The sequence below is a fragment of the Hoplias malabaricus genome, chromosome 17, assembly GCF_029633855.1.
Source record: "Hoplias malabaricus isolate fHopMal1 chromosome 17, fHopMal1.hap1, whole genome shotgun sequence".
Lineage (NCBI taxonomy): Eukaryota > Metazoa > Chordata > Actinopteri > Characiformes > Erythrinidae > Hoplias > Hoplias malabaricus.
In genome coordinates, this window is record NC_089816.1 from 9,968,161 (window position 1) to 9,992,939 (window position 24,779).

The 24,779-nt window shown below is 41.6% G+C and overlaps 1 protein-coding gene across 1 annotated transcript in view; it reads left to right on the top strand.

Annotated features, from left to right (window-relative positions):
- The window catches only part of pcdh11 (protocadherin 11), a 214,876-nt gene extending 194,268 nt beyond the window's left edge, over positions 1 to 20,608 (top strand). Inside the window, exon 6 of the mRNA XM_066650065.1 lies at positions 19,985 to 20,608. Coding sequence (XP_066506162.1) covers positions 19,985 to 20,385 — 401 coding nt within the window. The 3' untranslated portion in view covers positions 20,386 to 20,608. The remainder of the gene's footprint in view (positions 1 to 19,984) is intronic.
- The last annotated feature ends 4,171 nt before the right edge of the window (positions 20,609 to 24,779 follow it).

Here is a 24,779-nt window from a genome sequence, read left to right on the forward strand (position 1 = left end):
TACTTTTTTTTTCTTCCAAACCTACAATATGTATTTATTTTAAGCCCAGCATTGTGGAGTTGCAGCAGTAGTGGTGACAGGCTTCTGGCAGGGAGACAGTGGAGAGTTGAAGAGAAAAAAAAAACATCTATGGGGACAGAACTTTGCAGCTGTCTGCAGTGTGGGCACATCAAATGCATTCAAAGGGAAAAGGGAAATGTACAGTAACTCAGCTCTGTCAGAGAAACCCAGATTTTAGGGCTTTTTATGCTCTATGATCACCACTATACTCTCAAAAGTAAAGGTGCCACAGAAAAAGCACTTTTAGTTTCCCAAAGTATCTTTGGTAACACTCCCTATGACTTCTGAATTCGTTCTTTATAGGGGCAGATATTGCATACATAATAACTTATGAGGTCAGGCAAAATCCCAGGCTAAAAGCTATTTGTTTAAATGCAAAACATGTTGTAAATCAGGAATATAAAACTATGCCATGTTCCATAACATTTTAATGTGTTCATAATAACACACAGACCTTCACGATGGATATATTTTACACTCTGCACCCTAAATTATGTGATATACAAAATGCCATTTGCCATCATATCTCTTATATACTCATTATACTGATAAACCACATCTGTGATTGGCCAGGATGCACATATAGCACACAGTAAAACATTCAGTGATGGGTTAAAGGTTTGTGTACTGCTTACATGTGATTTAAATCCATTCAAGACCTTGAGATTTGCTGAAAAATCTGCTTGCTCGTGTGCATCTGCAGATATATCAGAATAGTTAAATGAGAAGGCCCTTCCTATTTACTTTCTTTGATTTTGCTTTATCTTTAGCTCATGACCTCAATAAATATACTGAGTACCGTTTGACACGACTACCAGATCAGGCAAAATTAATAAAGCTAGGAAGGGAAGTCTCCTTTATTTGAATCAGTGGCTTGCTCAAGTAGTCTGACTTAGACACTGCTTTATTGAGGTGCACACTTTGGAACAAAACTGGCTCAAAACTGGCCGGTTTAACCCAGGCAGACCATAGAACAGAATATATAACTGTACTGGGTCTCCAACAGGAAATAAACGTATTTTTTTACTTGTAAATGCTCACAAAACTGAAAGTGAAATCCTATATTAAAAAACGAATACATACAAAACATAGTTCACACTCATTGGATGTATAAGTGAATTTCTAGTGCCTAGCCAATGTAAAAAATCAGACTTGGCCCTGTACCATAACTATAACCCTAAGCCTAAGCCTAAATCTAACCCAAACATAATTCTAATCTGCAATAGATTAAAAATAGCAGATTTTTTTTTTTTGTCATCCTCCTGTGTAAAGTTCCCACAACCGTTGATAACACTGTTTTGTTTCTGTAATTCTGTAATCTGATGGCTGTTTTAACTTCTTGTTTAGGTCACACCTACTTTCTTTTCACGTCCTTGATGTGGAAATATCACACCTCTCAGCACCAGAATTGCCAACCTCACTGTAAAGATTAAGGAACAATATATTATACAGCCCTACCTGCAAGAGTTTGAATTCTCTGGAGCTCCAGAGGAGACATGCAATAAAAGTCTCAGGTTCTGAGCGAGAAGGGAATGTGTTCCCTTTATTTATAATAAGGTGAACACGCGGATGTCCTCTATAAGGGAGTGAGAAGCAGCAACACTAACGTTTTATGACAGTTTTACAACTTGGGTGAAAAGTAGACTTGTATTCTTTTTTCTTTCCCTGATTTGATTTAGAGATTTTTCCATTTCCTGCCACATATCCTGGACCACCTTTAATAATTCAGGGCATTGACTGTGACTGCCACATGGCACGTTAAGCCATTGCGGAATACTTGCACCCTCAATCTTGTTTTGTGATACGAAAAAGAAGCACAGTCAAATGATTCACACATCTATCCTCGATCAGTCCTCATGAAACAATACGTCTGGTAATGTGGCACAAACTTCATCAAGAGTATACCTGAAAAATGCAAGCAGCTTGTCTGAGAGAAGCGTCTAGAGGGACTACGGTTATTCTTAGCCCTTAGCAAGTACATTACCCTCAAGAATATATCGCAGAAACAAAAGAAAAAGAGACAGGTTGGTATGAAGAAGCAAAAAAAAAAAAAAATTCAACAGTCAATTAGCAGAATGCTTCTCACTTTGGCTCAAAACGCGAAAGCTCTCTGTTGCTCATCCATTTTCCAAGACAATGAAGAAGCCGTGGCAACTAGCTTTGTGTCCTGCCAGTAAGGGCTTGAGAGATTGCTCTCCTTTGAGGCCATGTGCTCACTATCTGCCTGACCATTGGAGTAGTTACCACAATATATGACTAAGGGAAGGAGAACAAATCACTGGAGACTAAGAGATATATTGCATATCCAGAGGCAGAGTTTATTCCTTTCACTTTGCCCTGAGGAATTCGCTGGGGGATAGCTGTAGAGTCCTGGGTGAGTTAAAGACCTACTGTGTGCACTCTCAAAAAACCTGTGGTCACTGTGGTGGTTCCATGAAGGGTCTTAGTATCAATATTTGAGAGACCTAATCGTACCATATTTTAATGTAATTTTAGATTTTTTCCATTGTTTTTGTTCTTGCTAGGAGCACTATTTAAGATTTTTAAGATTTTTTTTTTTTTTTTTTTTTTTTTTTTTTTTGTCTTGGGGCTCCCACTAATTTTTTGCAAGTTTTTGCAACACTGTACTTAAATCAGTGGGGAGGGAGAAGGGGTGGTGTTTTACCCTCCTCCAAAAGTTACATAGTGCAGTTTCTGCAGTGCTGAACCTGAAAAAGCAAAGGCAGAGGCTCTGTTCTCTCTATTACGGGTCAGTGAACCATCACAATGATTTTGAAGCTGTATGGTTAAGTTAAAAAATAGTATGTAGTGTTTTAAAACCCTTTAAAACTCTTCTATGTAGAAAACGTACAGATTTCCAAGTTGCCATTCAGAGAAGAAGGAGAATCACCTTTATTGACCCCCTCAGGGAAACTGCTTCTCCGCATTTAACCCATCTGTGATAGTGAACGCACAAGCACACGCTAGTGAACAATTTATCCCACATCCTAGGGGCTGTGAACACACTCACGGAGCAGTAGGCCGCCAACAACCTCTGCACCTGTGGGGAGGTGTTAGAGGGTTAGGTGACTTGCTCCGGGGCACTTCAGCTGTGATTTTTTTTTTTTTTTTTTCTGCAGAGGAACTGAACTGACAACTCTCTGGTCTTAAACTCACTTCTCTAAACATAAAGCCGTGGCTGCCCTCATACGTCCAACATGGGCCGAAGAGAACATAATGCACCATCATGGTACACACCTGGACTTTAAGACCACTGCTGTACCTCTGAAGTGGCATTTCTACTGGCTGTACCCTTCACATACAACAATATACCTGTATAAGACCTGTTGTTCATTCTTCTCAAGAAGCAACTCAAATTGGAACATTTTCTTTTGACACAAAAAAACAGTGTGTTTGTGTTTGTATATTAATAAATATGTCTTAGAACTGTTATTTCTCACGGCATCAAAGGGCATGTTGACCAGCCTGGGCGATATTACGAAGCCTCCTTGCAGAAATGTTTTGTTTTTTTTCTGTTTTCACTGAGGCTGCGAGCCTCCCTTGCTGACCGAGTTAAAACCGGCCACCACAGAGAACATCCCGGCTTTACAAACAGCTGATATGAATGGTGAGTGGGTTTGAGAGGAGGCTGCGCATGGCTCTGTCAGTGCCCTTGCCTTCACAGCTCTCCCCACACCACCCCTTAATCTCTCACACATATTGCTCCATCCATCTTTGTTATCTCTTCATAAGAGCACCCTCTCCATATACAAGGTGGCGAATTTTCACCCCACCACTCGCAGCCCCAACCCCCTACCCCTCCTCCTCATCCTCCTCCTCCTCAAGAAATTGTTTCCTTCCTTTTAGATTTCAAAAAGCATTATCAGCAGGATGGTTCACTTCCCTGTCAAATTCTCACCTGCATATGGAATCTTTTCTTGCACTTTTTTATTTCATTGTAAGGTGAACAGTGTCTGGTTCTTTTATTTTATTTAAGATACTTTCCCCCATTTTCGTCCAGGTTCCCTTTATTTTTTATTTTTTTTCCTCTGAAATTATGGCCGAATTTATTACTTCTCTCCTCATGCGGGCAACCTATCAACACAATAACGGCTCTGGGCGAAGCTGGGAGAGCGCCGCATGGATCTGGTGGCACTCTCTGTGTTATTATCATGATCAGCGCTGATTGCTGATTGTTATGGTGTTTGCACCTCTCCTCTATTCGCCGCACGCTGTGTGTTTGGGCAGTGCTGATTGTGTTGATGCTGCCGTCCCCCCACCAACACCACCCCACCCCCCATCCTCCTCCTCCTCCAGCGCCTAATGGAGGAGAGGCCTAAGCGGAGGAGAGGAGCGAGGAGAAGCAAGGGGCCATCAGACATAATGAACACGCCGCAATCAGGCCCATCAGCCCACAGGAGCCGGCTGGAGAAAAGTGGGAAAGAGTGGGTGAGAGAGAGAGAGAGAGAGAGAGAGAGAGAGAGAGAGAGAGAGAGAGAGAGAGAGAGAGAGAGAGAGAGAGAGTCAAGTTGTCAGAACACACAGACCCTGCACAATGGCTATTTTTTACACGTTGAACCCTAAAGCCGACAAAAAAAGAGAAATACATTTCATTTACTTTTCATTCCCATTCAGCACACACAAACACACACACATACACACACACACACACACATACACAAAGGTGGATGAAATGCATGGAAAGACAATATATCACTGGCTTATTATTCTCATGGCAGGTTGCAGGCTGAAGGAGGATATCTTTATTTATTTAAACCCAGGTGAGGAATCAAGTCTGTGATTTTTAATCAACGCTAACAAAAGGGAAGACACAGGAGAGCCCATGACCCGTCATGTTCCGGGGATGTATTCTTCTTCCCGCTCTCTGTCCTTGCTCCTGCTTTTTCATTACTTGTTTTGGTGTTTTAATCTTGAGGCCCAAGTCAATAATACTCTTTGTTGTGCGAGAAATGGCGAGGCGGGTGAAAGAGAGAGAGAGAGAGAAAGAGAAAAGAAAGAAAGCAAGTCTGCCTCTTTTGTTGGAAGTGCCCGCCTGTGACTTCTCCCTCTCTTTGGGCTCAGATAAAGTAATCATTAAATGTTGTTTTGCGGCCCTGCAATTACTTTCCTTCAGCGTCGGGTCAAGCGCAACACGGACAGGGAGAGCGAGAAACAAACATGGAAAGAAAGAGAAGAGAGAGAATCAGGGGGTGGAGAGAGTGAAAGAAAAAAAGGAAAAACGAAGAAAAGAAGGTGCGAGGCCTGGTGCGCTGATATACGCGCTGCTGATATATGCTCAGCACCAGCCGACTCACTTTCCTACTGTTAATCCGTCATTGTAACAGCAACAAATTAAAGTGTGTCCTCCTCTGTCCAATGAATCTTGCTCTCGTCTTCCGTGCCGCTCCAGAAATATGTCCTTTAATTTCTGGCCCTGCTGAAAAGCCATCAACACACTCAAGCCAACACAAGGCATGCATACATCAAGTCCAGCAGATTATGAAATTGACTGCCATCTTTATGCTGGCAACTTATTACAGGCTATTGTACAGTGGCTGAGAAAATACAGCTTAATACATTTAGCTGGCTTAACTGTATTTGGCAGGAGCTGCCTACTGTGAGGTAATGTAAATGCATCTTTAATCTTTAAAACCCCTTATTGTTAGCCTTTGGGAACTCTGCGTATGTTAAGTGCCATCAAGAGAAATGGTTTGAGGTGTTTTCAGCAAAGGGAATTAGAGTTGTGACAATACCAGGGTACCAGCGTCACAGTTCTCTCAGGGCTGTGGATTTGTTGGAGTCGTACCTTGTCTGTAGAGTGTCTAGATGTACACTATGCCTCATGGTGGGGCCACTGGTCTACTTGCGCTACCACTGAGGACACTGAGGAACTCTGAAACTTTGAAACCCAAGACTCTTCTGGTGAGGGAAAACTCCAGCAAGCAGGAACAGTGAGTCTGGCCTTGCCCTTGAGTGTGGCACCCCATGGAACTCAAACCTGCATTGCAGCGAGAGACAACCCTAAACTCACCAACAGTGGTATTTGAACAGGGCTTCCTCAGCACTGTGAGTTGATTTTGCTCAGTATATAGAGCATCGGTCTACGCTGCTGAGCAAACCCGGGTTCCGTCAGGATCCAGAGGGTGCAAGGGTCTCCGTTGCTTAAGGGCAAGGTTGCACCTGTTACTCCAGGGTAGAGATTCCTCTAGTTTCCAAGTTTCAGAGGATCTCTGAGACTGGGGGCTGGCCCATGGTAGCACTAGCAGAGCAGTGGTTCCTCTGTGAGACTACAGTACTGTGCAAAATCAAGATTATTATTATATATGTTTTAAAAGTATTTATTTAATATCAGACGTTCTCCTTGATTGAACAAAATGAAGTATTTATTGACCAGTAAAACTAGGTATTGAATAATAACTTCAGATAATTTTGGACTGCCAGGTTAAACCCAGAGATTCACACTTAATCTAATAATGTAATTTTGTTTTATTATAATATTTTTATTATAATTTTATGTTATGTTATTTATTTATTTATTTATTTAGCGCAAATACACCTACTGCTCAGATAAATCACTTTTAAGACATTGCTGTATGTCCAAATATAAATATTGTACACTATGTGTATTCAGCTACTTTAAGATCCATCCTTGTCTGACAGAAGCGTTCAAGTGCACATCACTAATGTTCATAAACTAAACATTCTATAGAATGTTTGGCATTGCCAACTGTTGTCTAAAGGGATATAAATCCGCTGCTCCCACTGTGATCTCTGTGATCCATAACTTCTCCAAAACCAGTACCAGACTTGACTAATGTTTATGTGGCCAGATGCAGTCGAATGCTCACGTCAATGTTCTCGTAACTGGTGTAGGATCAAGGCTTTCCTAGAAGAGTAGACATGTGGCAGTCCACTAGCAGGTTTACTAGATAACTCAGACTGGATCATTTCATGAAATGAAATCCAGCCCACCGTGTCACAAGAGGGTCTTGAGTTGCTGTGCAGAAGATGTAATTAGTTCTATCTATTGATAAGCTTAAAAAACTGATAAGTTAAATCTGGTTCATCCTCAGACCTGCTGCCTGGAAATGTGAATTTAGTTTGCTTCTCTGCCCCTCTGATTCACATTATCATGCACAGTTTGATTCACCTGTGAGCAGGAAACAAAATTAGTGCAGTGTGAGCTCATTTCCATAAATGGCAGAAAGTACAGAAAGTTACAGAACTGGATTATTTACCATGTTGAAAATGCATCCAAGAGTTCTGACACTTCTAGGCACATCACAGCATTTTTCATTATGGGAGCAAAGCCTGATGTGTTAGTTTCATTATATGTGTGAGTGTTTGCAGACACCTCTTCTAATGAGTGATTTCAGCTGCTTAAAGGTGGATCCGTTATTTTTCTATTTATTTATTAATTTTTTTGTTATTTTGTTTATCCGGTTTTTGCAAGATTTTCTTACCAATTATTAGTCAGCTCCAGTTCCAGCATTTCAGCGAGTCTCCCCTGATCGTTGCCATCACCCTCGGGAAGGTAGAGGCGAACACATGCTTCCTCCAAGACACGCACGGCCTGCCAACTGCTTCTTTTCAAACAGAACACTTCAGCACCTTGGAAGAGAACTCTCCTGATCTGTCACATCAACTGACAGATGGCCATTGTGGCTAGTGAGCAGTGATTGTGGGACATCCTACCCACCCACAGGGTTTGCAGCCCTGGAGAGTTGAGGCAGCCCCTGGATTTTAACCTTAAGCACTTACACAACTGTGCCACTCAGGAGCCTACTTGCATTCATTTTTTTTAAGTTTGTATAATCTTCATAAGCCCTATTCTGACAGGATTCATTTTGTTTGGGAAGTCGTCACATAAGCAATTCACTAATGGTTATGATGGATTCACAATGGATAAGAAATCTTGGTGTAAATAGCAGATGGAACTTACGCATTGCTGTCACAAGAAAGATCACACAATACATAGTTTTCATTGCTTTCAAGTAGATTGCAAAAAAGTTCACTCACTCATAATCCCTCACCCAATTATTAGAACTGATATTAACAAACTATCTAATGTTAATTAGTAGGATACACGTTCATAGCTTAAGTGTTGGATGCTGTTTTGCACAAAACTTATGTCTGCCAGACGATTTCCTCCTCTGAGTGATTCTTTAGGTCAGTGGCCCCAGGGCTGGGTGTGGAGCATTGAGCAAGTTATGGGGTTGTAGTAGGGAGGGCAACTAGGCAAATTAATACAAATATAATTTTTGGTGATTAAGAAGGTGTAGTTTTGTATGTATGAACAAATGCCATTGGAGATTGACAGCAGAAAAAAAAAAAAAAAAAAAACATGCAGGTGTGTGTCTGGCTTGAAAATATTCTTATCTACAAATGGGGCACTGCAGAAAATTTTGGGCATCACTGCTTCAGGCGATCTTGTGGATTTCAGTGTGGAGCTTTCAACACCTGAGGTTAGCTGCTTACTTGATCTGATTTGCGCCGTACATTACATCACTAAATGCCTCCTTCAGCGCTTTCATTCTTGAAAAATCCTGTGAAAAACACCTTTACAACTGGATATGATGGAACATTCACTCACATGTCAATTCACACTGTATAACTATTACTTGGGGTTATTTTTGCTTCTTGTTTTATAGTAAGGAAAGCTGTAGCACACATTCTGGAAAAAATGACTAAAACAGTCTATTAAGACATGACTAAAATCGACAAGATACTCACTTGGACTCATTAAAAATGTATTAATTGCATTACCCTAGACCTACATGTAAAATGAATTGAGTCCTAATAGGGCTATTGACACTTAACCATATGAGAAGGTGCTCTAGAGCAGCTGACATCCTCCTGACCAATGGCAAGTGAAGGCTCTATGGGCTGGGGTTAAAGGAATTGTGCTGTTTGGAGAGATAGAGCTACAGTTCATTATCAAACATTAAAAACACCTCATTATTTAGTGGTTGAACATTTAGTGTAAAGACTTCCCAAAAGATTAAATGGTGTTACTTTCACAAGAGGAGACAATCTCCCATTCAACACCCTTTGTTTCAGTTGAAATACTGTACAAGCAGGATCCACAAAGTGTTAACTGTTATAATGTCACCTGCATTTGCTCCAGAGCAGTGAAAGAGTGCTTTTTAGGGTCAGTTTTACCTGAACCGTTTTCAGGTGTCTGTAATCGGGCTTTCTGCATGGATCTCCCTTTGTCAGCCATTCACTTTCATAGGAAGGCATTCTGTCAAAAGATTTGGTGACAGATTTCGCCTAGTCATTTGAGTACAGAAAGCACACATGTATTGCCCTGTTGGGTTTTTTTCCTTGGCCTTTCTTCACTGAACAGTAACAGATGGCGAGATGTGGATGTGTGCAGAGGAACATTATTCAAAACTGTGCTGCATTCCTCTGCGCTGCAATGTGTAACTCTGCTTCACCAAGTCTCACATGGATAAGGAGTTTAAGTCACTGCAGTTTTAGTCATTTAGTTAATGATGGTGAATCAATTCCTCCTCCCATATCTGAGCACTGCAATCTCATTTTCTTATAAAAAAAAACCCTTACCCATGACATGAATCCTGCGGGCTGTTACACAGATCTTTCTCTGTCCGTCCGTGTCCTGGTGAGGTAGACTCTGTAACATATATATTTTTGAGAAACTTGGGTGAATACCATTTCACCCCTTAGCCTGGTTGTCTTGGGGTAGGGTGTCTTTAATCTTGTAGGGAAAGGGGTGTGGGTGCAAGGGGGATCGTTGTATGCCCGCTTGAAACTGAGATTTTCAGAGGCACACTTCTAAAGAAGGGCTATGAATGCAAGATTGCCACACAAGCGAACAAATACAGCCACAAAAGTTAGTACATTCTTCTTTAAAAACAATGACAACCATTGGTTTAACTCCACTGTGTCCCTTTACTTCATAACAGTCATAAACATTTCTATTACAATGCTGATGTCTCAATAATTAACTAGCATTTTTCCAATTCCACCTTAAATAGTGAAGCAATTATATTCTAGTGCCTGTGGCTATTAGCACATTTAAGGTGGAGCTGGAAGATCTGAACTAAAAGCTGCCAAATAAGCAGCTGAATTCAGCTCCATTTCACAGAGTTAGGAGTGGGTGACACTGTCAGATTGTCAAATGCTTTTGAAGGCATAAGTTGCCCTAATTTTAACTAAATTAAAGTCCAGCAGTGCTCTTCTGATATCACTGCAGACTGGCAGCAGAGCACAGCTGAAGCACTGCTCTTTATTTGTGTGTTTTGATGATTTATCAGGCTCTTGAAGTCTTGTCTTGGATCACATTGTTTAATTTTACCCCTAACCCTTTGTTTTGATTGTTTTCATGCTCCTTGGAACTGAGCTACAAGTTGTAGCTGGTAAAATCTTCCCCTATCTTTATTCCTCAGACTACCATCTGACAAAGCCCTAGACCACTCCAAGAAGCAAATGTCTTCACTCGCCACTGTGAAACAGCAAAGACTGTTGAAATTCTCCCAGGCCTGTGTGAAATCTGTTGTCTACCACATGAAGCCTGGCGTTTCTATAATATATGTCTACTGCCAGTTGTATTTTTCATGCCCTTGGCCTGTAATCATAATTTATATTTGCAACACGTGTCATATTTTAGATGCTACTGTACATTTATGCGTTCAGGGCTTCATGAATATCTAATGGAGGGTAAAAAGCAGCACAAAATCACATGAATTCCCTCCGCCAATAGTAAAAGTATAAATCTCCCCTAACCGCTGATGAAATATGGCAGCTGAGCTGGAGCGGGATAGTGATAAAACACACGCGGCCTAAAGTAAGTGGCCTTTCTCTGCTCCAGGAGAATGAAAAGTAGGCTTCTTCTTCCACCTGATGGTTGTGTCCAACATTTTGAGTGAAAAATGGCACCTTTCCCCTTGTAAAAGGCCTGTGGGGTTAAATGGCTTCATTATTATTAATGATCATCCATTTGCCAATCCAGATGCAGGGCCAGAGAGGGGTTGTAATAAAACGACAGTCCATGTAATTACAAACTCAATTATTTCCTTTCAGATCTCATTGGTCGAGGGCATGGCATCCTTTGTGAGCATGGCATCCTCCATTCTGTGTTGGCTTCTTCTTCTTTATGTCACAAACATGATCACAGCTGCTAAGGCACACGTGGAAAACTGCTTGGATTTTTGCATGAAATGCATTTGTAACTTGGGCTTCATCTCCCACGCACCAGGCTCCTGTGTCTATGAGCAAAGGGTTTGGAGGACACACACTCCAGCTGTTCACTAATTAATCGTTAGATGATAAACCTTCTCTGCCCTTAACGTGCAAAGTGTAGGGTTTTCTAGCTATATAATCTCCAGCCCTGTGCAAAAGTCAGAGACCACTATTTATTAAAGCAGTATACACACGTGTATGTATAAATAATTAACTCATGCATTCATTCATTGTCTGTAAGCGCTTATCTAGTTCAGGGTCTCGGTGCATCTGGAGCCTACCCAGAATCACTGAGCGCAAAGCAGGAACACACCGTGGAGGGTGACACACACTCACAGACAATTTTGAGTCACCAATCCACCTACCAACGTGTGTTTTTTTGGACCATGTGTGGAAACCGGAGCACCCGGAGGAAACCCACGCGGACACTGGGAGAATATACCAAACTCCTCACAGACAGTCACCAGGAGCGGTACTTGAACCCACAACCTCCAGGTCCCTGGAGCTGTGTGACTGTGACACTACCTGCTGCACCACCCTGCCGCCCTGTATATATGATATTTGCTTTTTTTTTTTTTTTAATTATATATACTTTATTATTATTATTTATTATTATTTTTAATATGCATGGCTATTAGGAGTCCCATTTTTTCTAATTCTCATTTGAGCTCCAAATAAGTTTTTTAACTGTCCCCTGCTTCATCCAAGTAAATTATATCATTTAAATGTTCTTCCAGTTAATGTTCAGTTTGTTTGGAAATTTAAAAAATTCTGGTTGGTCTCTGATCTTTTACAGAGTTCTGTATCAATCTCCATCCATCCATACATCCATCTTAATCCTGTTGGCATAATCAGGCGGACATGTGGATGACCAATTAAAACATACAACACTGGCACATGCAGTGGAATGGTCTGCTCCATGGACTGAATTTGTCAGCTCCATGGACTGTCAGCAGCCAGGACTTTAATGCTGGGGGAAATAGCAGAATATGCCCACACACACACACACACACACACACACACACACACCAACCATTGCTGTCTGGTGTCTTTTAGCTTCATAAATTTTATGAAGAGTCATTTCCAGCTCATTTGCATCTTAAAAGCAGCGTCCTTGAAAACATGTCGAGCAGGCGACAACCTGTTAAAACCTGTTATTTCAGATGTTCAGATATATCCACCACAATTCAGTGATTAAAGTGACTCTTTTGTAGTGTGTAAGATTAATAAAAGTGTTGTCTGCTATGGCTGACATTCACGTTGACTGGGGAATGCATTTACAACGTAGGAGTGAAAGAAAAGCATGGGATAGCTTGTTCACTTACGTGGCTTTATGTTTACTCATTTTGCACCTAAATGCACAGTGCTATAGCTCTCCGTATGTCGCACGAGGCTTCCTCCCAGCCATACAGCGTTAGAAGCACATACTGGTGTTCTATATTTATGCAATTAACTCTCTAATTGGTGATAATGGCTGTGCACATGCTACCATAATGACTTAAGCAATCATCCCTCGTCTATCCTTCATGCAAATCCCATCAAGAGACGTCCAGGTCGTGGCGCTCTGCTACACTGGCCCTGTCTCTCACTGTCATCTGTGTTTATGGTCTGATTTCAGCCTGCTTTTTGCTTCCAAACATTGTGTCTTCTTCCCTCATCAGTGTTCAGCTAGAAGTGGCCCTACTGTCAGGTAGCATATTTATTGCCATTTTCCCTGACACAAACGCCATCATAAGCTCTTGCCACATCTCAAGCTAGATGGGAGGATTGCACAATTGTTTTTTTTTTTTTCTCTCTTCTCCTTCTTCCACCCACTGTATATACTAGCCATCTTTGTTTACTATGCAGTCTTATTTAATGCACTCAGGGATGTTGCAGTACAGGATAGAATTGCATTATTTCCTCAGAAACAGGCATGTCTAATGATGGTTTAAACCAAAATCATATATATACAATGTTCTACTTAACAAAAATCAATCAGACAGAATATGCCTGCTGTCTAAAGTTTGCTTCTCTAGTCTTACAGTAGAGGTACAGCATGTAACTAACAAGACATGCAAAAAACAATTTAGAATAATATTCCCCAGGCTCCCAAGTGGCTGGTCTGTGTGTGTGTGTGTGTGTGTGTGTGTGTGTGTGTGTGTGTGCAGCTCTACAATTACTGACGATAATCCACCTGTTTCTCTGCATACTTCAATGTTCAGAACCCCCACCGGACCCCCCAGAGCAGTCATGAGTGACACTGACGTGATGGTGTGTTACCCTGGTGCATGTGGATCAGACACAGCAGTGCTGATTGAGTGTTTAGGAACTCACTATGAACTTTACTAGCTATAAGACCTTGTTGATCCACTTTGGCTGGATATATTGGCATTCTGAGGGGGTTAGAAATTGTGTACCTGTAATTGTCTATGTCAGTGCAGCGCTGAGAATGATCCACCGTTCGAATCGCATCTGCTCTGTGGTGGTCTTCTTGTGGTCCGTAGCACTAAAAAGAAGAAAGCAAGGGGCTTAACAATGCATGCAGAGCAACAGATGACTCCAGTCTGCTCCTGTATGGTCAGTAGAGAACTGACTGAAGATGCCTGTATGACAACTGACACTTATTAGGACTAGACTTTATAGCTGTTAATGTGGGTTTATATCATTGTCCTGTAATGCTAGTTTTGCATGAGAAGTACACAACTAATAACGCTAACAGGAGAAGCCTACAGCCTCCAGTTCAGCTTTGCTACCATAATTTCAGTCTTTGCAGTTGTAGATATTTTCTCAGTGCTTTTTCACCCTGTGTAGCTTTGTTTATGGTCCAGTCTTATTTAATCTAGTAGGGCTGGATTCAGTACAGGAGAAAATTGCATTCTTTCCTTAGATACAGAAGTCTAAAGCAATGGTTTGGACAAAAATCTAATTTAAACTTCCCCCCTGAACAAATATAAAGCCAAACCACGTTTGGTGTCTTCAGTTTTCTACCTTAGTTTTGCACTGTAGGAACAAGACTAATGTAGCTAACACGGAAGACAGTAGCCACTGGACTTTAACATTCTGCAAACTTTATACCAGAATAATTACACTATCATTAAGAAAAAAATATTGTCATCATAGGAAATGCCATCTTTGTAGCAGTGTGCATTAGGGGCAGTGAGCAAACACAGAGTAGTGCAATAGAGGCAGTCTACACACACACACACACACACACACACACTTGGAGTGGCAGGGAGCCTACCCGGTTCTCAGGGAGCAGTTCGGGGTTAGGTCCTGTGTTCAATCCTCACAGTGGGTCACTGTCTGAGACTTTTGGTCTGTTCTCTCTGTCTCTACATGGGTTTCCTCTGGGTGCTCGAGTGTGAGTGTAACTGTGAGTGTGGGATACCCTGTGATGGACAGGTGTGTTGTCCAGAGTGTGCTTCTGCTTTGATCCCAGTGATTGCAGGTGGGCTTTGGACCCACCATGACCCTGACCAGGACGAACTGTTTGCCCAAAATGAATGAATGAATGAATGAATGAATGAATGAATAAAAGATATGTGATTATGTGACCATGGGAGCTGGCAAATTTTTGTGGAAAAAAAGAGAGAGAGCAAGAGAGAGAGAAAGAAGGGGAGATGAAAAGCATCTCAGAGTATTTCTGAGGCTGTAATTGCGAGCTTGAATCGGCCAAGGCCTCAATCAATAACAACTAGTCATTTTTTATAAAATGTTGCAATCTAGTGCTCTCCAGTCGGCCCAGTGTAGCTGAGCAGACTATTTCGGACTAAATATGGGCTGTTCTACCTCTCATCACAGCCAGAGTAAATAGGCCTGACATTTTAGACTATGCTGTGTTTTGGACTATAGATTACATGTATTGTACACAAGTTTCAGGTTCTTTTCAGATCAGTAGCAGGGGGTCTTTGCGTTGAGGGGAAGGAGAAATAACTCAAAGTGCAGGGTTCTTCAGGCTCTTGGGGCGAAGCAGTTTTCAGATGCATGGATCTGGAACGTGAGTGTGGTGTGTGATCCCATCCAAAAAAATAAAAATATATCAACTCCACAGAGAGCAGAATTCCCCCTGAATGCAAAAGCCACTTAAACAGCATCAGAGTGAAGCGCGCGCCTCTGGCTGACGGAAGCATTCAGCGCTGTCACCCACATCAGTCAGGCGATGCTCGTCCCCGTGGAGCGGAAACCGATACCGACTACACCTTTCTGGAGCTGTTTAATGTGAAATATCACATGCAAAACAAAAAAATAGTAGCACTCCTGGTTGTTGACACAGTGTCAGTGACAGCTCGCGCAGCGCACTCTGTTCATATTGCGGGCTGGGTGGGGGGGACAGCACCTTTCATGCATTATATAATTACACATGAGCTCCTGCTCTCTGTGCCGGTCGCTGGCACAGAAAAAAAAAAACGTGTCGTCAGACTGGCGACTGGGGCCGTGGGCTCAGTGCCTTTGTCTGTTTCCTCACTCTGTCTCTCTCTCGTTCACATGTGAGAAGACCAGAGAGAACCAGGGCTGACTTAAGGTACTTGGAATCACTGGGCGCAAGGAGGGAACACACCCTGCAGGGGGCGCCATTCCTCCGCAGGGCAACACACATTCACTCACACACTCCACACACCAATGTGTGTTTTTGGACTGTGGGAGGAAACTGGAGCACCCGGAGGAAACCCACGGCGACACAGAGAGAACACACCACACTCCTCACAGACAGTCACCCAGAGGAAACCCACGGCGACACAGAGAGAACATACCACACTCCTCACAGACAGTCACCTGGAGGAAACCCACGGCGACACAGGGAGAACACACTCCTCACAGACAGTCACCCGGAAGAAACCCACGGCGACACAGGGAGAACACACCACACTCCTCACAGACAGTCACCCGGAGGAAACCCACGCAGACACAGAGAGAACACACCACACTCCTCACAGACAGTCACTGGGAGCATGGGCAGGCACAGTATAAAACTCCAGTAACACTGCTGAGTCTGATCCACTCATCCACAGAGTTGAGAAGTGAAATAAGAACTAACAGAAGGGTGGTCTTTGGTTTCTGTGCAGTACTGTACAATTATGGGGCATATGTGGGACATGCAGCATCCTGAGGCATTAAAAAAAAAAGTTTGTATGCATATGTGTGTGTGTGTGCTGGCTGCTGGACAGTGTGTGTGTGTGTGTTCGCTGTAGCTTGATGTGTTTGTTTCTGGAAAGAACAATGGCTCCGAAAGACACCTTCAATTTCCAGAAGCAGCTGGGAGGTGATTTAAGGCGGCTCCGGCGGCGCTGTGGCCAGGCCTTTATTCTGCTTGCTCAGAAGAGTGAGTGAGCAGCATCATTCCTCCTTAATGAAGTTAGTGACCCTCTGAAAGGTGACACGTTTACCGCTCCGCTGATTTATGCACTGATTCTCTCAGGCAGTCTGGAAACAGTGCAGGACCAGGGGGATCCAGCCACATGTCTCTATCTATCTCTCTCTCTCTCTCTATTTCTCTCTTTCTCTATCACGCTTTCTCTCGCTCTCTCTCACACGCTCTCTCTCTCTCTCTCTCTCTCTCTCTCTCTCTCTCTCTCTTTCTCTCTTTCACACACACACACACACACGCACACACACACACACACACACACACACACATTTTCTCTCTCTCAAACTCACCTTTTTCTTATACTCTCACACCCTCCATCACTCACTTTCTCTCCCTGTCTCTCTATTACCCACACAAACACACACACACACACACACACGCTCTCAATCACACTCTCACTTTTTTTCACTTTCTCTCTTGCATGCACCAACACACACACAAACACAGATTGTATATGTCACTTCTCTCTCTCTCTCTCTCTCTCTCTCTCTCTTTCTCCTTTCTCTAATATACACAAATCATATACACTACTCCCTCTCTTTACCTTTCTCATACACCTGCCCTTTTCAAACACAATGCACACACATTCAATTTCTCTCTCTCTCTCTCTCTCTCTCTCTCTCTCTCTTTCTTTGTGTCTGTCTCTCTCTATGCCCTGTACTTTCTATCACTTTCTTCATCTCTCTCTCACTCCACCTCTCTCTCTCTCTCTCTCTCTCTCTCTCTCTCTCTCTCTCTCTCTCTCTCTATTTGTTTATAATTCCACATCTTTCTCACTTTCTTCCAGCTCCACATTCTCTCCGCCCTCTCATCCCCTCACTCCATCTCTCTCTCTCTCTCTCTCTCTCTCTCTCTCTCTCTCTCTCTCTCTCTCTCTCTCTCTCTCTCTCTCTCTCTCTCTCTCTCTTTCTCTCGCCCATCTGTACACTTCCAAAGCTGAGCAGCTCAGCCAGGCTGTCAGGAGAAATGCCTTTTTATAGATCGTATCAAGTTTCTGGAGGATCATTCTGACTGACAATACACAAAGCATGCTGAATACTTATGGATTTTAGGAAAATTATGATGTCATCTTTATACCCCCCCCCCCCCTCTCTGTCCCTCTCTCTCATTTCCCCTCCGTACGGATACGTTGGTACGGATGGTATGCATTGTATGGAGTGTATGGAAAATGTCGAAGCTGATTCAATCTTTAAGCAGGCGGCTCGGCAGTCGGAAATAAAAGCACTAGAGCGTGCAGAACACAGAACAGGGGGAAAATCAGAGATCCGCTTCTGCTCAATTATTGACAGCGTTCTCACTCATGCAAATATGATAAATTATTTGGACGTGACAGCTTGAAGCCGAGGCCTAACAGGACTGATGTGACATCCAAACTCGCCTCTCTTTTCACAGGTTAAGAAACACAAGACCAGGGGGCTGTGGCTCGCTTCCCGAAAAATGCTGCTTTACATTCTCATTATCTGAGCTGACAGGCTTTATTGCTGGGCCTCACTGCTGAGGCCTTGTTTCTGAGACACATGTATGATGTCGGGGCAGGCTTAATGAGGGAGGATGGTGAAGAATCCTGTTTCCACTACTTTCCTTCACTGCAAATCAAACACGCTTCCTCGTAGCCATGTTCATTGTAGCTCACATGTTGTCAGATATGCTAACAAGGCAGCAAAGAGGCAAAAACAAGGCTCCTTTTTTTCTTTTTTTTACCAGAGCTGCATGTTTGATTTATCTTAATTGACCAAATTCATCAAATGTAAAAAAGATCTGAAGAAGTGAGGTGCGCCACAATGACAGTGATTAAAATAAACAATGGTTTGCAGAGCTGTTCATTAATTCTTTAATACAGCAAAAGCCAATCTCACACATAAACAACTGAGACTCCCTCTCTCTCTCTTTTGTTTTTTTTAGAATTTAATTAAGCTACAGGGAATTTGCTGCATATTGCAGGTAAACACTGATGACCATGGGAATACGGTGCAAATTAAATATACTGATGGTGTTTTTCTCATTATGAGATGAATTAAACATTTATTGCTGCCTTTCATTTCTCTAAAAGCCTGACATTTACAGGTCAGCTTTGGATAGCTACAACTTTATTCTGTTAACTATTTATAGTCTGAGCACAGGCTTTCTCTTCTGGATATCAAGGACCCCTTAATTGGATTTGTTTCTTTGTTTCTTTGTTTTTGTCTGTGTGCAGCAGTTGGATAAACGTCTGTATTATGGCTGTTCTAATAAATAGAAAAAAAAATAATAACTACTCCTGTATTTAAAGGCTGCACACATAAAGGCCTTAATTACACATGCATAAGTATTTAATTACCATCTTATAAAATCATAGAATTGCAATGATGAACAGCTTAACTTCAGCCTGGTCTCAATGTGAGATCATACATATTTAATTAATATTAATTAAACTAATGTTTTTTTTGTTTGTTTTTTTTTACTGCACATTAATTTATGATGCCAACACAGCAACCTTAAACTTGTTCTTAAACCTGTCCACAACCCTAACATTAGCCATTACCATAACCCTAACCCAGCCCTAAACATAACAATAACTCTAACCTAATATTAACCACAACCTTAACACTAAACATAAACCTTACCCTAATGCTAACCATACACTATCGCTAACCCTAATCACAATAGTAAGATTAAGCCTAAGCCTAACTGTAAGCTCCAAAGTTCATAGCAGCAGGATTTACCTTGTAGATGCCCTACTATGCAACTTTCCTCCGCAGCAATTTACAGCACTGTTTCTGTAATTCTGAAGAAGGGCTACAAAATCGATGCAGTTTTCTAGTAGTCAGAGCATTTCACAGGTACAAAACACAGCATTTCTAACGTTTTAGACTTCATGGTTATGTTTAAGGCTAAGTTTAGTGTTAGGTCTAGTTTTGGAGAATTACGCTTTAAGGCTGTTCTGCCAGATATTTTCACAATTCCCATACCATAGGAGTGTTGTTTAGTAAAATAGTTAAATTTTTACCTTGATACTAGTCTTAGTTATACATAAAATGCTTTAGAAATACCTGAGGTGAAACAAATGTTATGAAGCCTATATACAGATAGTCGTCAGTTAAAACGAACACTTCCCAAGTCCAAATTATGGTCTGTAATTTTAAACTGAGATCTTGGAACATGAAGGATGTAAGTGACCACACTTTGGCCTGTCTGTGTTGCTGTTAAAGCTTTAAAACTGTATTCACATGGAAATGGAAATGGCAATAAAAAAGCATCCCATCAAAAGCTTTTTTGGAAAGAAGCTTTTTTGGAAAAAGATTTTGGAAAGAAGAATTATTCACTGTCCCAAAATGTCTCTTTCTAATTCTCAGAATGATGAAGGGTTTAATATAACTGTGAGATATTCATCCTTGTCTTTTTTTTCCTCCACAGCCACTGAAGTGAACCTGCAGAAGGCTCTGGCCGAGGCCTCGGAGACCTGTACCCAGGAATGTCTGATCCTCGGCCATTCCGACAGCTGCTGGATGCCCCCGGCCGTGACCCAGTTCCAGGCGTCCGGCACCGCCACCCTGCCCTCCTTCGGCTTCCAGCAGAGTTGGGCAGCACGCGGGGCTAAAGCGGATGGCCGTCACACCCTGGGCAGGTCGGTGCCCAAAGATGATCTGGACAAAGGCGGCAACCGTCCCCAGTTCTATAACACACTGGACAGACACTGTAGCAAGAAAGAGGACCCTGTGAAGGTCATCCCTCTGGCCAGCTTCTCCGCCACATCCAGCCCGCAGAGCTCCGCCGCTAGTGGCCCTTCTGCCTTCTTACATGAGCATCAGCTGTAAGATGAGCGCTGGGGTCCTTGAGGCAAGCCTTGGACACGTCCAGGCCACTGACCGGTTAAGCCAGAGAGGCAAAAAGAAAGAAAGAAAAAAAAAAACAAACAAACCTCGAGAAGGTTGATTATCAACTCATCTGTGATTGCAGTGCTTAAAGGGAATTAATTTGTTCTTTTCTGTTCTTTTCTGTAGAGAAGGCTACTTGGCTACTTAAGTGACCGTTTCTTAATCCTCTCAGTACTGTAACTGTATGGACTCTATAAGCGACCAGTAGATCCGAACCAAAGTAGCTTCTCAAAATAAAAATTAAAAAAGTAAATATGGTAAGACTTTATTTTAAAGAACACAAATTAGGGGCCTGTTAAAGTATTTTTCTTTGCTTAGTAATGCATGAATTGGACTTTGGTTCATGTGGGTTCTAGGTAATACCAGGTATGTGAGCTTCTTGATTTATAATAGGGGTTAATTTATTCCATATTCTGAAATGAAGTTCTACTCATCACTAATTCGAAAGTAAAAGCACTGAATAAATATTTAATGAGTCAATCAGCTTCACTAATTCAGTATCTATTCATGATATTTTGGTTGGCAAAAAACGTCCAGTTGCATGTTGTACAGGATGAGACCAAAGTCTGCAGGACACCAGCGCAGTCGCAGGACACCTGAATAATCCAAGTAATGGGTGAGGGGGCCTATCTTTTAAGCTATGTCTGGAGCATGGCTGCCATCTTGAAAGCCACCATATTGGATCAAGGGCACATTTTTCCAATGGGGAAGTGGTCATGTAGCATCTCAAAGAAATAAAAGGGTGTCCTGGGACATTTGATTCCCTCTGTATAATGAGAATTCCAGGTGTTCTGATGAAGAACCAAATATAATATTAAAATATGTCAAAATAGATATTATTTTACTGAATGTTATAACTAATGATAACCCTGGTACTGTCTAGAACCAACATGAATCAAAGTCATGCAAATTACACAGCAATACCATTTACATTTAGGTAATAATTAATGTTCAATATTTTCCAGATTATTGCTTAACAATGTGCATTTTCATAAGTAATAATGCACCTATCGGGCGGCACGGTGGCGCAGCAGGTAGTGTTGCAGTCACACAGCTCCAGTGAATGTGTGAGTGTGTGTTGCCCTGTGAAGGACTGGCACCCCCTCCAGGGTGTATTCCCGCCTTGTGCCCAATGATTCCAGGTAGGCTCTGGACCCACCGTGACCCTGAATTGAATAAGCACTTACAGATAATGGATGGATGGATGGATAATGCACCTATCAGTGAATCCCACAGAACAGACCCCAAGTTAAATCCATGCATTATTTAGAAAAGAACAAGACAATAATGAGCCCCTAATTTGTGTTAAAAATAAAGAGTTACTGTAAATATAAAACAAATAATAATCGAAAAGGTGTGTGTATGTTTGGTAGCTAGAAGCTAATGACTCAAACTTCAGAGGTTTGCTCTTGATCACAAGAGAAATAAAAAAAACAAATGAAAAAGAAAAAACAAACAAACAAAAAAAAACAACCAAAAAAAAAAACAAAAAAAACAATGATGTCGATGTTCTCAAGCCTTCTAAATATGACGTATTTACTAAACACATGCAAGTATCCACTGCCGAATGAGGTCGGTGAGGTTCAGTGTCGTTTGTGTGGGTCACTGCAATGTGTTAGCTTCAGTGCGGTAGTGTGTGCATTGTGACAAGCCCTCTCTCTCTCTCTCTCTCTCTCTCTCTCTCTCTCTCTCTCTCTCTCTCTCTCTCTGTCTCTCTCTCTCTCTCTCTCTGTCTCTCTCTCTCTCTCTCTCTCTATCTATCTCTCTCTATCTATCTCTCTCCCTCTCTCTCTCTCTCACTCTCTCTCACTCTCTCTCTCTCTCTCTCTCTCTCTCTCTCTCTCTCTCTCTCTCTCTCTCATCCACCCCAATGAGCTGTGTGGACATGATCAAGGCACATGATGAAGCCTCACTGCAAAAACTGCTCTCACTCTGTGTGAATATGTACAGTAGAAAGTTTTTATAAGTGCTTTCTTCTTCATAAAATCCTTCGTAAAAATATTTTTCATCAAACCCAACCCACCACAACCCGTCCCCTCCCCCCCTCTCTGTATGAATAGACAAAAGCCCTTCTCTGATGTTCAGTCCGTGTCGGTAGTTTTCGAGCATCTGACACCCTTTCCCTCCCATTATTAGGAACCTACTCATTTTCAACATTATCTCATTAGCCAAGCCTGGGAAGGCAGCGGCAGATGTGCTAAAGAGCCGTCCTTTGTTTTCTTTCTTTCCTCTACATCAAGTTTCCCTCTTGAAATATACAATTTATGCACCATAACAAGTGCTATGGAACCAATTATGAGAATCTCCCGATAGTATAATTACTTTGATCTGTAATCACCAGAGCAGCCATAGCTGTGGAAGACTGCACTGTAACGGTATAATTGGCTTACATTTCTTTTGTGTGTGTATTACCTTCATGACACACCATTCTTTTGAAACTTATGAATATCATAATGCGACACCTGTGTCGATCATGCTTTTTATTTACAGTATCAAAGGATCCACAGCCTTAACTTTTTGTGTGTGTGTGTGTGTGTGCTGTATGCCTGCAGAGACTGCTAATAGGGATTTTAATATCTGCACTCAGCGCAACATTCCAGAGATAGCTATGTACTAGGACTGATTGCATGAAGCTGCACTGTTTGTGTGGGAAGCCCATCACATAGTGTCACCTCAACAATAGAGTGGACAGAAATGTTAATTGCAAATGCCACAGTGTGATTTGTGCTTCTTTAAATGGAACAAAGTCAAGTGCACCGCTTTATTTTCCAGTAGAAGTTACTTGGGTAAAAGTACACAGTGTCACACTCAGCTCAGTATGGAAGAATATAAAAACTGTAGATTTTTAGGTATTGTGTCTGTTCATGCTGCAGTAAAAGCTTCTACTCTTCTGAGAGGTTCTGATGTAATTCGGCTAGAAAACTATGAGCAAGGCCAGGTCCTGCTATTGGAGAGTAGTTTTGGATCCCAGTGCTATCAGAGAAACTCCAAAGAAAGTGGTTTCACTGCTCCATATCAATCATTAGGCAAGTTTAGACGTTGAGTATGGTGATCTTTTGACTCATGTGCAGCTGCTCCATTTAATTTCATGCTCTAATATGGAGATTTTACAAGCTGTACATTCACATCCACTATGAGCTAAGTCACTGACATGAGTACTTGAATTTGAGTTTTGAATATTTGAATTATATTTATCTGAATATTTTAGATTTGTATTATATATAGACTTTTTGAGGTAAAATAAAAAAAAAATCCGGGTTTAAAAATACTCAAAACCAATAAAATATTAAAATCTTTAAAATGTAGTTCTCAAAAATACAATACAAGGCCAGAGGGCAACCCGTTTCTCAGGAAAAGCAAAAGAAAGTGATTGAACACAGCATTAACCAATCAGAATGCACTCTTCTCACATCCACCAATCACAGGTCTGTCTCACCTATGTCAATATAATTCAAATTTAAAATATTCAAATGTAAGATATTCACACAAATAACCCACATTTCTAATTTATATTATATTTATATTATTATAATTTATATAATATATTTATTATATTATAAAATTTATATTATATATAATAACCAAATTTAGATACAATACTCAATATTCAGATTCAAATATTGTGTCAGTGATTTAACTCTATATGTACGTTAAAGGAACACTAGGTAGTAATTTAACCTTAAAATTGCTGCTTAAAATCATTGTGATGCTTCACTGACCAGGCACTAACCGGCAGAAATGGGCCTCTGTGGCTGCTGTTCTGGGCTCAGCACTGCAGAGACTGCACTATGTAACTTTTGAAGGAGTGTAGGAAACTATTTGCCCTCCTTCCTGCTCCCACCCCCACCCTCCCCTTTGATTTCAGGAGAGTGTTGTAAAAATGAATTACACTCTGCCACAGTACGGGGAGCCCAGGAGCAAGAATATTGGAGTTCACTATAAAAGGAGTCTCCAAAACTTTGGGCTTAGAATGTAGGTAAAACTAGGATAGTCTGAAAATACTAGATTTGTTTTTTAATTTTAGTAAAAGTCTGTGTACTTGAGTAAATGTAAGTAGTGCATACGGCCCACTTCTGGAATAAAGTAAGTGCCCCCATCTCCTCCCCAGAGAGACAGAGAATGTCATTTCTGAGGCCCTTGCAGGAAGCATACATTCTTTAATTCAGCAATTCTGCTTAGTATATACTGACGGCGCCTCTGTATTTGGGTCAGTGATCCAAAAAATTACTTTGTTATAAATTAGGTTGAAGTAGCAGTGGAAGAGTGCGGGCCAGAAGAGTGTTATGATGAGTCTGGGCCTGGCGTATTGCTCATTGATCTGAGTTGAGGCAAGC